We start from the raw sequence: 13,023 nt of genomic DNA, 5'->3' as shown, positions 1-13,023 counted from the left end.
TTTATGCTAACTGTATTCCAGTGTTTCTTAAAAGTTGGTCCCCCCATTTACCCCTTGAGTACAAAGTAAAAGTGCAGAGCCCTGGTAACCTATCCATGACTTACTGAATCAGAATCTCTAAGGGTGGGGCTCAGGAGTCAGCTTTTTTTTTTTAAGATAAAACACCTTTATTTATTTATTTATTTATTTATTTTTGGCTGCATTGGGTCTTCATTGCTGCGTGTAGGGCTTCCTCTAGTTGCGGCGAGCAAGTGCTACTGTTCGTTGTAGTGCTCGGGCTTCTCGTTGCGGTGGCTTCTCTTTGTTGTGGAGCACGGGCTCTAGGCGCGCGGGCTTCAGTAGTTGTGGATCGCAGGCTCTAGAGCACAGGCTCAGTACTTGCGGCACACGGGCTTAGTTGCTCCATGGTGGCATCTTCCCAGACCAGGGATCAAACCCATGTCCCCTGCATTGGCAGGCAGATTCTTAACTACTGCGCCACCAGGCATGTCCCAGGAGTCAGCATTTTAATTATTCTTCAGGTAATTCACGTGCATGCCAAAGTTTGAGAACCACTGCCTTAAAACTCCCCTGGGTAAGTTTATGAAGCTGGAGATGGGAGAACACCTGAGGAGTTGTGGGCAGGGAACAAAGTTGAAGGAGGAGTGAATCTGAGTTGGGAACTGGTGAAGACACTTAGCCTAGAAAATTTCTTCAGCCCCTCTTGAACTGGGGATCCTCCAAAGAAACACTGTCTCCCAGGAGATCAAAGTAAATCACGGAAGGAAAGGGCCTCAGGAACAGTGCTTACAAGAAGGCAAATTTGTCCTTGGACAGCTTTGCCGAAACAAAGCCATTGTCTTGATAGAGGATAGGGGATGAGGAGCCACTGTTTTCTGGGTTGGGTGCTATCTAAATATAGACACCAGCCTGTCAAGGCAAGAAAATCATCTGGAATTGCATCTGAGTTGCCATGACTACCAGCTGATGTAACTGAGCTTCTCTGTGCTGCTCTGGACCAGTCTGGCAGTCAGGTGAAGCTCATCGTTCTCATTTGCAGTGACAGCTTAATTACCTTGGATATCGTTTTTGCATAACTTATTCAACTTGTAAAGTTGGGCTTTTGCATTCAGACAGACCTTAGTTTGAATCCTAGTTCTGCCACCTTTTGGCTATGCGCCCATGTCTCTGACCATGGAGTGGAAGGGTATTAAGGGATGGGTCTGTGGTCTTGGAAGGTGTGTCCTACCTATTCCTGCAGCTAACAGAAGAGTTGGGGAGCAAGCCAGCAGCTCCCTGGTTAAGAGAACCCAGATTCCTGGGTAACTGATGCCTGCACGTCCAAGAGGGAACTGCAGTGTAGGCAGCTGGCTATTCTTATCAAGCTCCAGTAAGCAATTCCCATTAGTTTAAAATAGAAATGTTGCAGTTGGGGAGAAGTAGAGTTATAGGCTGAAATATTAACTGTCGCAGAGGACTGACTGCTGGGTCTCTTTTCACTTTGGAAAAGTGGTACCTCTCCAGTCTTCTGAGAGCTTTGAACACATTGGCCCATCTTCAAGTCATCCTCTGTGCTCTGAGATTATGAAGGAGGTTATTGTAGTTTCCAAGCTACTAATAGAGGCTAAAGGGAAGAGGGGTAGTGGCAGACAGGGTGTGTGTTTATCCTGGGCCTAGAGACAGGACTTGGGTCTCCTGAAACTAGGCTAATGCTGTGTCCTAGACCGTGCTTTGTCCCACATTTGAATCTGGAAGCTTCCATTTTCATATGTGGCCCACGTAATCCAGTCTGGATTATATTTTTAGAGTTGGTTACCAAGTCCTGGCTCAGTGACGGGGAGGGTCTGGGGAAGATCTGCCTTAGTGTTCTTTATGGCCGACAGCTTTAGAATACATTCTAATCAGCCCTCATTGGTTTTGTTTTCGCCTTCTGTGCAGATCTGGAGCCCATACAAGCAGCCAGGATGTACCGGAGATCTGGATGGTCGGATTGAGGATGATTCTCGCTGTCTCTATACCCACGAAGAGTACATCAGCCTTGTCCTGAACAGTGGGAGTGGCCTGTCCCACGACTACGCCAACCAGTCTGTGCAGGAAGACCCCCGGATGATGGCCTTCTTTGACTCCCTAGTGCGTCGCGAGATCGAGGGCTGGAGCTCCGACTCAGACAGCGACCTCAGCGAAAGCACCATCCTCCAGCTGCACGCAGGGGTCAGTGAGCGTTCGGGCTACACCGACTCCGAGTCCTCGGCCTCGCTGCCCCGCTCCCCTCCGCCCACAGTGGATGAGTCTGCTGACAGCGCCTTCCACCTGGGGCCCCTGCGGGTCACTGCCACAAATGTGGTGGCTTCAACTCCGCCACCGCCCACGTGCGAGGATGCCACCACTCGCCAGCAGCGCCTGTCTGCCCTGCGGCGCTACCAGGACAAACGCCTCCTGGCTCTTTCCAACGAGTCCGATTCAGAAGAGAATGCCTGTGAGGTTGAACTGGACACAGATCTCTTCCCCCGGCCACGGTCTCCCAGCCCTGAAGACGAGTCCAGCAGCTCCGGCAGCCCCAGCAGCTCCGAGGATGAGGAGGAGCTGAATGAACGGCGAGCGTCCACCCGGCAGCGGAACGCCATGCGGCGCCGGCAGAAGATGCCTCGAGAGGAGAGGCCTGGTGCCCCGACCAAGCCCACTGACACCTGCATTGGAGAAGACAACTATGATTACCCCCAGATCAAAGTAGATGACCTCTCTTCTTCCCCCACCTCCTCTCCTGAGCGGAGCACGTCCACTCTGGAGATTCAGCCAAGCCGAGCATCGCCAACTTCCGACATAGAGTCAGTTGAGCGCAAGATTTATAAAGCTTACAAGTGGCTCCGCTACTCCTATATCTCCTACTCAAATAACAAAGAGGGAGAGAGCTCGCTTGTGTCTGGGGAGGCAGATGAAGGGAGAGCAGGAACCAGCCACAAAGACAACCCAGCCCCTTCTTCCAGTAAGGAAGCCTGTCTAAACACGACCATGGCCCAGAGGAGCCAGGACCTGCCCCCCGCAGGCCACAGCAAGGACGCTTTTAAAGAAGGGACTTCTGCCATAAATCCCAGCAATGGCCCAGGCCATGAGCCCAGCGGTCACCCTTGGGCTGAGGCACCAGAGGACACCTCTCAGGACACGAGTAACACTGGTGGCTCTGTAGAACACTCTTTTGAGACCAAGAAGCTCAATGGAAAGGCCCTGAGCAAGGCCCTGAGCAGCCGGGCTGAGGAGCCACCCTCCCCTCCTGTCCCCAAGGCATCTGGCTCTGCTCTCAGCAGCGGGTCTGGCAACTGTCTGAGGACCCAGTCTGATGACAGTGAGGAGAGGAGCCTCGAAACCATCTGTGCCAACCACAACAATGGGCGCTTACACCCCCGGCCCCCTCATCCCCACAGCAATGGGCAGAGCTTTGGGGAGCTGGAGGCGGTGGCCTGCTCGTCCCCAGGACGTTCGGACACTGATCATGATAACTTGTCCCTGACAGCGATGCTCCTACACAAAGATTGTTGTGGGTCTGAAATGGCCTGTGAGACCCCCAGTGCTGGAACGAGAGAGGACCCCACTGACCCCCCAGACACAGACAGCAGCAGGGCTGTTCATGGCCATAGTGGCCTCAAAAGGCACCGAATCGAATTGGAAGACACAGATTCGGAGAATTCCTCCTCAGAGAAGAAATTAAAAACATGATAAATACAAAGGGAAAACAAAAAGCTATGAAAAGTAGCTTTATAAAAATTTTTAAATCCTGTTTAGTGAACACAGAGGAAAGGAAAAATAGTATTAAAGGCACATAAAACCAGGGCCTGAAGCTTTGTGTCTGATGCTGCTCCCTTCTATTCAACAATGGGTCTGATGTTTAGCTGGCCACTGGCTGTGCTGTGTTAAGAAAGGGAAACAAATCCAAGTGACTCCTTCCTAGTGAGACTTGAGCACAGTGTACCTGTGCTCATTCTGTTAAAGTAGATCCTCGTGGAGATGTTTGACTTGTTCTTGTGTGTGTGCGCTGGCATGTGTGAGCTCATTGTCTCAGACTTTTCTTTCTTTTCTCCATCAGAAAGGATCTATGGATCTGTATTTTCTGCCATCTCACCCCATTTACATGCCATAGGTGTTCTGGTCTTAATAATGAGTGCCTGCTAAATCAGGTTGTGTTGCCAGTGAGTAGTGGATTTATGCGGAAAGAATGGAGACGAGAATGGAAATAGGCCTTCAGCCCACTGGCTGTGCTGGAAAGGAAAGCATGGTTCCTTTCTTAAAGAAATCTTCCATGTTTTCTCAGTAGCACTTCTTCATTGATCATTTAATGTAGATGTACTAAAAGTGGAGCGTTTTTAATGCTAATGAGAGGTTAGCACTTAAGATCAGATTTGAGAGAACATAGATAGACCCCTGATAAATTTCACTGGTTGCAAATTGAGCGATGGCGCAATACCATACTGTAGGGAGGCCATAAAATATAACTAGTTGTGGGTAACACTTTAACAAGTTAGGTGCTAGTTCCTATGAGGCACTCAGAAAGCCAGCAGGCTCTTCCTGACTCCTGTGGTGGCATCTAGGCATATTGAAAGAAGGGGAAAGACAGCTCTCAAGAGATTTGTGCTCAGACTACTAAAGTGAATGTTACAGGTGCGTTAATGAAGGAGTATAGGAAAGAGCAGAGTATGGTACTGCCTTCATTTAGTTCAACCCAAAATGGTCAGAATTGGTGGAACTGGCATCTTCCCTCAGGCTTGCCGCTGTCCACAGAGACTGTGGTGTTCTGACTGGATCTTGCAGAGCAGGAGGCATCTCGAAGTAACAGATTCTTATTGAGTAGGTCTGTTAGGAGGCAGAGAGTATGGAGAGAGGAGTCAGTGGCTCTGTTTCATTAAGGTAGGTAAAGATTGAGAGAGGAAAAGACCAGGAGCTTTTCAGCGTTGCAGTGGTGGTCACACTCACTTGGTTATTAATGAAGGCCTGTACAAGACGGGAAGACCTAGGATGACAGATACCTTGTTGGCGTGGATGTCATGAAAAGGCAGGAGAATACTGGGAAGAAATGAGGGAGAGAGAGAACACTACAACTTTCTTGAGCACGAAGGTGCTAGACAATTAGGAGACCAGCGGCACTGGCTTAGAGAGGACCTAGCATGTGACTGGTGTGGCCTCACTGATCCAGCGTTCTTTTTAGGGAAGGACCTGTCCTACTGGAACTGGGACCAAGGGGAGACAGCCTGTGGAGGATGATGACTTGGGTGAATTTAGTCACTGGGGGAAGGGGGGTTATTTATAAATGAAGGTTGTTGATCTAAGCCAAAAGGAGATATCACCTTGCTAAGCTTTGTTAAAAGCAAGACGTGCCTGGTGTGTGTGATGTGACTTGGGTGTAACAACATTGGCTTAGGAGAAGGAGACCAAGGAGTGTGAGTAGCAGTGGGGATGCTTACAAGTTAACAACTGTAATCTCACCGGGGAGTGGGAAAGTGATTCTGTAACCATTAGAATTACTTTAATCTGTAATCAAAACGGTTCTATGATTTGTCTTTGACTATTCACAGATAATTGTAAATTCTGGTTTTATAAGCCCAAGTCATTTTACATTTGCTTTTCCAAAATTTATTAAATTGGAATTTTTTAATCCTTTATATACAAAAAAAAAAAAAAAGATACAATCACTCAGTGTGTGTTTCTCTTCCCCTTCCTAGTCAGCATTCCCCTTCCCAATCTTTTTGTTTTATATTATTTAATCTAGTCCGTAGCTAGCCACTTCTGACTTCTCTAAGGACAATCCGCATATCTTTCTGGAGAAGAAGTAAAGTTCCGCTGGGAACTAGCCACTTGGTAGTTACTGTTCCCAAATGCAGAACTTGGTCTTTTCATGTTAAGAGCCGTTATCTCATTTGGGTACTCAAAAGAGAAGTCAAAGTTCATTCTGGTTCAGCTTTAGTGTCCAAGAAAGACATTTTTAGCAAGGATGGCTTCCATCCTTGGGACACATCCCAGGTTCAGCTTGCCAAGAGATAGGCCCCGCAGCATACCCACAGAAGCAGGCTGAGGAATGCTTGTCTCTGTAGCCATTCCACTCTCATTTCCAGAAATCTCCTTTCTGATCATGGAGATATCAGAAGTGGTAGTTCCTGCCACTACCACTTCCAGGGTCCCTTCGCCTAAACTTGAGACGCCAACTTTGGAGGCACATTTAATCCTCAGATTCTTCCATGATAGGTATTTTTACTAACAGGGCAGATGGCACTGATTAGGTTATGAGCTATTCAAAAGTGCCTCTTACGGTTTTTTTCCTGCATCCTGTACATAAAATTTTAAGTGGCTGGTCCAGATTTATAAAACCTTCCCTCCACTTTATTTTCCACCTGGTTTTGTAAATGATTCCCATGTCTCTAGGACAACAGGTAAATGAGTTAAATGAGTAGTGGGCTTGGGGCAAAAGAAGGTTGCAACTGCGCTTGATTTACTAAGCCCGGAGTCCCTTGTTTGTCAAGGTGCCTTCCTCTGCTGAAGCCTTACCTCCTCACAAGCCCCGCCTCTCTCCCGGCAACGCTAGCTCTTCCTTTGTGTATATGCAAATAAACCTATTATTCACTTCTAATGGCTTCCTCTTCTCTTCCAGGGAAGACTTGGTTGCTTAGACACCCCTCCTCCTTCATTTCTTTCCTGTTTTAATTCTTGCCTAATTGAAAACTTGATTCAGAGCCACACTGAAGACTAGAAGAAAAACTGTGGTGCACTACATCTATGCCAATGATCATTGTCACTTCTAGGTGTTGGGACAAAGGTTACATTGGGGCAACAACATTTGGGGTAGGAGGAAGTACCTAACTGGTCTCCTTCACCAGACTTAGACGGACTCAGGATAGTGAAATCCTGGAATTGACTCTTATTAGCTGGAACTGAGGGAATGATGCAGTGAAATGACATTACAAACAGCCTCCAAAGAATTATGTTTTCTCATGTTTCCAAATATCAAGTTGCTTTTCCTGTCCTGTCCCAGACATGCATTGCAAACTTTTTTTCTTAACAGAAAAAAAAAAAAAAAACCCACCTTATATATATATCCTGTCTGTAAAGCTGCCTCCTTCAGTTAACTGAAAAATTCTTGCCAAGCAAGACTCTTGTGAGGAAAATCTATGCTTCCAAAGGAAGACTGTCCTTCCCTTAGGACCTAAGCAAGACGATGTGCCAGCGTTGAAATACTAAGGTGAGGTAAGGCTCGGTGAGTCCAGACTTGCCCACAGCAGCAGGATAAGGGCTTCGGACAAGCTGTGTGGTTTCTCTCAGGTGGGGTATTTCAGTCTAAGCGCTCATTTGTCCTTGAGCACTCATACTAGAGTAAAAATAACATTAAGTGGCTTGGAAGTAAATTTGAAATTCTTCAAAGAACAGAGTGCTTCCCACATGCAGCAGAAGAAAGATGTATATGAGAAGAAAATCTAAGCCATCTGCACCCTGATTGCAATTCACTGTTAGTACAAAGGTGATAAGATGCTTCTCAGAATGGAGGCTGACAGGCAAAGATAAACTTCACTGGGGCCAGCACTAATGTGGCCAGGGACAACAGGAGGAGTTGCTCAGTTCTGTTCACTCAACAGAGTTTACTTGAGCTGTGCAGAAGGGTCCTGCAGTGCTTATCTACAAGACAGTCACGTTGTAAGGAAATCAGATATCTAGTATTTCGTATTACTAAAATTGGGAAGTGACTCTTTTCTGGAACCCAAAGCCATGAGCTAATGGAATATTCCAGCTGAAGTACAGAATGCTAGCTTTCAAGACTCCCCGTGTCTGGCTTTGTTAGTACCTCCACCAAGGCTGGAGAAAGGCAATAAAACACTAAGATATCTGGGCGCCAATCCAGATCCTTAAGCATGAGAGACGTTCTTGGGAACGTCTAGGGAAGCTGGCATGGAAGACATTTGGAGGGAAGGAGGTTAGGAAGACTGCAATAGAAGGAATGAAATGCTAGGTGCCTTCAAACTGCTTTCCAGATCCACAGAACTAGTATTGAACATGCGATGGATTGGCCTTTAAAACACTAGGTCATAAAGATTCTTGAAAATCCCTAAGTAAGGGAATTCCCTGGCAGTCCAGTGGTTAGGACTCTTCTCTTTCACTGCTGAGGGCCCGGGTTCGATCCCTGGTCGGGGAACTAAGATCCTGAGAACTGTGCAGTGCAGCCAAAAAAAAAAAAAAAACTCCCCAAGTAAAATCCCAAGTTTAAAATGGAAGTCAATAAAACTGCAGGATTGGTTTGGGAGAAATTCCCTTTGCTGGAATGCATAAATTCCATGAAATAACAATCATATAATGACCTGAGCACCAGCACACTTAAACATGTACCTAAAACAGGTGAGTGTGTGTTTGTTGGCAGTTGGCATAGGCTTTCAAAGGGAAAACATCTCCCTGTTGGACTATTCCTAGGCACTATGGCTAGTGACACTATTTGGGGCCTCCCCCTACCACTTTTTTAACTTATTTTTTCTTCATGTCTCAGAGTCAGTATTTTCTAACATTTCTAGTCTCCAAGACCCCACCTTAAATTGCTAAAGCTAATGTCTGTTCTTTTCTCTTCCTCTTAAGAGAGACCTGTGAGTCGGATGGAAGTGGCATTGAAGTAGCAAAAGAAGTGGATTCTGTACTGATTTCTTCAGTGGAGTAGCTTCATGAACCTTGGGCAAATCACTCAGACTCTTTGGAACTGTGAAATGGAGGTCCCTCTTAAGTCTAAAATCTCATTCTTTCCATCTCATGGCCTGTCTACATCCTGTTCCAATGAGTTCTCATACCTGAGCCATCCCTATAATGCCCACCAGAACCAGTCTGTGAGCCAAGATCTTTGGCAAGTGAACAACTGCTCGGAGCCTCAAGCTCCTCATTTGTGAAATGGGGGGAAGAATACCTGTCTCAGCACATTGTTAGAGTGTTAAACATGTGGCCACACGTGTGTGTGTGTGTGTGTGTGTGTGTGTGTGGCTTAGAACAGAGCCTGATGTATGGAAAACACTGAAGTAAAGTGCTTGCTGTCATTAGCATATCCTCTCTATTCTGCTCTCAGTGCTTGTTGAAAGCAACGTGCACACCACAAAGAAGGCTTTTTTCAATGGGGTCTGCCAAGGAATATAGAAACAGAGAAAGAACTTACTGTTATTAGCAAACCTTACTCTGAAACCACAGGAAAGAGTAAATTATCCCCATTATAGTAGACCTGACTGGAGCTGAGTTTGGGGACTTAGACATCGCCTCCAACTTGGGAAGCCAACTGTCTAAAGGCTCTGTCTGAGAGCTTCAAAAAAAAAGCCAGCCTTGGCTGACAGGGCCCACAGATCCTTGCTTACTACAGCAAGTCTTCAGGGGATGGGGGAGAACTAGCAGATTTCATTAAACTGCAATCTTAATATGGTAGTACTGGAGATGACCCAGACCTCAGGAGCTGGGACAGCAAACTTCTCTCTGGCCTTCAGAGTTAAAATTCCCCGATCTGGCACTGGGCCAGCCCTAGAGAATCAGAAAAGTGGCAAGCCATGGAAATGTTCTGTGTTTGTGCCCGAGAAAAGTTTTGACCGGAGTTTTCCATGCAGGACCGTTTTGCATGTGTATGTGTGTTAAATATTCTGTAACATCTGATTCAAGAAGAAGCTAAACCGTAAAAAAGCCAACAGAAGTCTGACTAGGCCAAGGGGAAAAAGGGTCAAGAGTTCAGTCCCGGCCCACTAAACCCTCAGGACAGATCTGGAATAGAGATTTAAGAGCACATGTGCGGCCTTGGAGAGGGCAGACAGAGGAATATGAGAGAGGAGGGGTTTGAATTGCTGGTGGAAAAGAGGCAGTGGAATTATACTTGTGGGGGGGGGGAAGCTTTTCAAATAAAACACATCTGCCAGAAGAGAAGCTAGAACAAGGGTAGGGAAGAGTGGTCCTGAAGGAGGTAGGGGTGCTTAGCTGTATCATCCCGTCCAGTGCTCTCGTTTTTGAGATGGAGAGTGGCTTGGCCTGGCCTCTGAGGCTGGTGCTTTCCTCACATCTTGCTATTTCTAGATGTGGTTCTTTGGTTGGAGGGGACGCTTACCTTCTTTCCTTGATCTTCCCACCCTCAACCAGTGTGACTCCAGCGGGGGCTCTGATGTCAATATGCAGCTGTAGCAAGGGATTGAAGATGGCCTGTAAGGAGGAAGTGCAAGGAGGGAAGAGCCTTGTGCAAAGGGAAACCAGGGTCCGCTGAGCTTGGACCACCCTCACCCCCAGAAAATCAGCACCAGGGCCCTTAAACTCAGACTAACGTGACTTGTCCCTGCACCTCTCAGCAACTCTGGAGGCTCCTAGGTTGCTGAATGCCGTCTTGATGTTTCAGCGCCAAGAAATGTCAACAAATCTCTTGGGTGAATTTCAGAGGGGAGCAATAAACATGTTGGGAGACTGGAAGAAAAGATCAAAGGGACCGGAGTGTGGGAACTGAGGTCATTAGGTTTTAGGTACACCAGCGCTCAACAACGGGAGAAGACTTTTCCAGTTGTAAGCATCCAAGGACCAGAAGAGAAAGGAACAAATTTTAAATGGAATCTGCCCAGCTGCAGGCCAAAGAAGACTGGTTCAAATTGCTGTGTTCCTCTTGGCTCCTGGGTCCTGGTAAGATCTTTTTCCTAAACCAGCTCTGAGAAGCAGCTTACTGTTCAGACCCCTTCATCTTTACCTGAGTCTTAAACTTCCCTGCTCAAAGGAAATTCCAGCACTTTGTTCCTCAAGCACCTGCCTGGGTTGGAATTCCATGGGCAGGTGCTACCTAGTTTAGCCTTACTGGGGAAGGCTGGGCAGCCCCAGTAGGTGGAAGAGCTGGCAGAGACTCTGCCTCATTCCGATCTGGCTGACCATGGGGGCAAGAGTTGACACAAAGGCAAATTTGTCCTTCTCTTCAGGCCAGTGTCCAAATCCTACAACTTCCCCAGCTTGTCTTTCTGCCGAGAGACCAGAGAAGATGTCCTAGGCTTGGGCTCCTACTGAGTCGGGGTGCTCTGTGTCTCCCTCGTGAGGTCAGTTGAGTCCAGTCAGCAGCTACATCTGACCTGCTGACCTCCTCTCTCTTCTCCCCTAATTTGGGATCCAGTCGGCAACCTCGCTTCCCCCTAAGACAGGAGAGTACACTGGAGGTATCCCAGAGGGGTGGGGGTTAGGAGCCCCTTCCCGCTAAACATCCACGCTATTTTTACCTCTTCATCTCTCAGGTCAATATGTATGAAGAATTCAGGGAAAAGACAGTTCTTGGATTCCACTCAGAAGGGAGGGAAGAGGATGGTTGGCTGGGTTGATCCTGATGTTGGTACCCTGGACAACAGGAGCCAGGGGGAACCAGGAAGAGGGATGGGGGCATGAAAAGACAGAGGACCACTGGTTAGCATGCCTCTGGGGTCTCCTTTGGAAAACAGTCGAGCTTAGGAAATAGATGAAACCATTGGAGCAGCAGGCTTAAGAGGCAAAGCTCTGACTTCATTCAAGAGGATTGGCTCATGTGTGTCCGAGATCACTTAGACCTTCTAGTTATTTATTTATTTTATGTATGGCTGTGTTGGGTCTTCGTTGCTGCACGCGGGCTTTCTCTAGTCGCGGTGAGTGGGGGCTACTCTTCATTGTGGTGTGCAGGCCTCTCATTGTGGTGGCTTCTCTTGTTGCGGAGCACGGGCTCTAGGTACGCGGGCTTCAGTAGTTGAAGCATGCAGGCTCAGTAGTTGTGGCGCACGGGCTTAGTTCCTCTGCGGCATGTGGGATCTTCCCGGACCAGGGTTCAAACCCGTTTTCCCTTCATTGGCAGGCGGATTCTTCACCACTGTGCCACCAGGGAAGTCCATAGATTTTCTCTTTTTAATGGGCATTGGCTCTTGTGATTGCTGATGCAGGGAAAGATCAAGGACTCTACCATTTCAGCCCTGGGTGCCTTTGGGGCCAGGGACAAGGCCTTGGCAGTCAGGAAGATCTCTGGCCAGGCCCTTGCCAGTAACACTTGACCTTATGACCGATGGCGGCCTCTTCAGGAGGCCTCTTCAATTCCTGGACGGTGCTCAAGTCCAAGTGTTCCCACCTTCAAAATCTAGAGTAGCTGGTAGCCTCTTTAAGGTGTTCTCTAGGCCCGGAGGGCAGGACCACTATACCCTGCAGCCTGTGGAGTGCCTAACCCTAGAGGTTGCTATTCACACTGTGGTCCACATGACCGGCCCCTCCCAGCGCGATGGGAGGCACCACCTGCTCAGCTGCACACTGTGGTCCTGCCAGCGCCATCCAGTGGAGCTCCCAGTCCAGAAAAGGAGGCATGTGAGCCCCGGGGTCTCCTCCTTCATGCTCTCCTTGCCGCCACACCAAGTGCACTATGGGCTCCCTCCCTAGAGCGTTCCCCTCCCCAGTCTCCCTTCCTTCCCCCTCTTATGAGCAGCATTTAGCTCAAGGACCAGGTCACTGCAGAGGGGGGGTGGAGGGAAAGCTTGAGCCCAGCACACATCTGTGACACCTGCTGAGCTGACGGTCACAAGGATTTTCGTCTTCTCAGTCCTCAGTGTGACTTCAAGGCCTAGGAGAGTTTCAGCTGCCCAGTTTTCCATGCTGCTTCTGACATTCAGTCCTCCCCACTTGGACACGCTGTGGGTCCTGCTCTGTGAGGGGCAGTGAGATCAGAGGGTGAGATTTGAGAAGCAGCTTCTACACCATCCCTGCCTTCTGGTGATCAGACCCTCCTTTGCCCCTTTCCGCCCACTTCTGGGCATTTCTCTCCTGCTGCTGCTTCCCGTCAGTCCCAGCAGAGAGGGAACTAACAAGCTTATTCTAACTCTCAACTGTCTCCTGAGCTCTGCGTCCCTTGCTGGTGCCAAGAAACCTCCTTCCCCCATGCTCTGAGTCAGAGCCCAGCCACCTTAGAATAGCAGAACAGTGAGTCAGGGAGAGATGAGGGCCATGGTAGGGGGGACTGTGAGGGTCCAGGGTAGCCTGGGGTTGTAGGCTATACAAAGTAGAGATGAGGCTTACCTTGCAATGTTACTGTCTGGGTTAGTG

At 48.3% G+C, this 13,023-nt stretch overlaps 1 protein-coding gene across 2 annotated transcripts in view; it reads left to right on the top strand.

Annotated features, from left to right (window-relative positions):
• DCAF5 (DDB1 and CUL4 associated factor 5) overlaps positions 1-13,023 on the top strand; it is a 101,784-nt gene that overhangs the window by 87,375 nt on the left and 1,386 nt on the right. For both annotated transcript variants that reach the window (XM_024739596.1, XM_024739597.1), the window contains exon 9: positions 1,918-10,617. In XM_024739596.1, the coding sequence (XP_024595364.1) occupies positions 1,918-3,690 (1,773 nt within the window). In that variant the 3' untranslated portion in view covers positions 3,691-10,617. The remainder of the gene's footprint in view (positions 1-1,917; positions 10,618-13,023) is intronic.

This window comes from Neophocaena asiaeorientalis, unplaced genomic scaffold (genome assembly GCF_003031525.2).
Source record: "Neophocaena asiaeorientalis asiaeorientalis breed wild unplaced genomic scaffold, Neophocaena_asiaeorientalis_V1.1 scaffold348, whole genome shotgun sequence".
Classification (NCBI taxonomy): Eukaryota; Metazoa; Chordata; class Mammalia; order Artiodactyla; family Phocoenidae; genus Neophocaena; species Neophocaena asiaeorientalis.
This window is presented reverse-complemented; position numbering and strand designations above follow the sequence as displayed.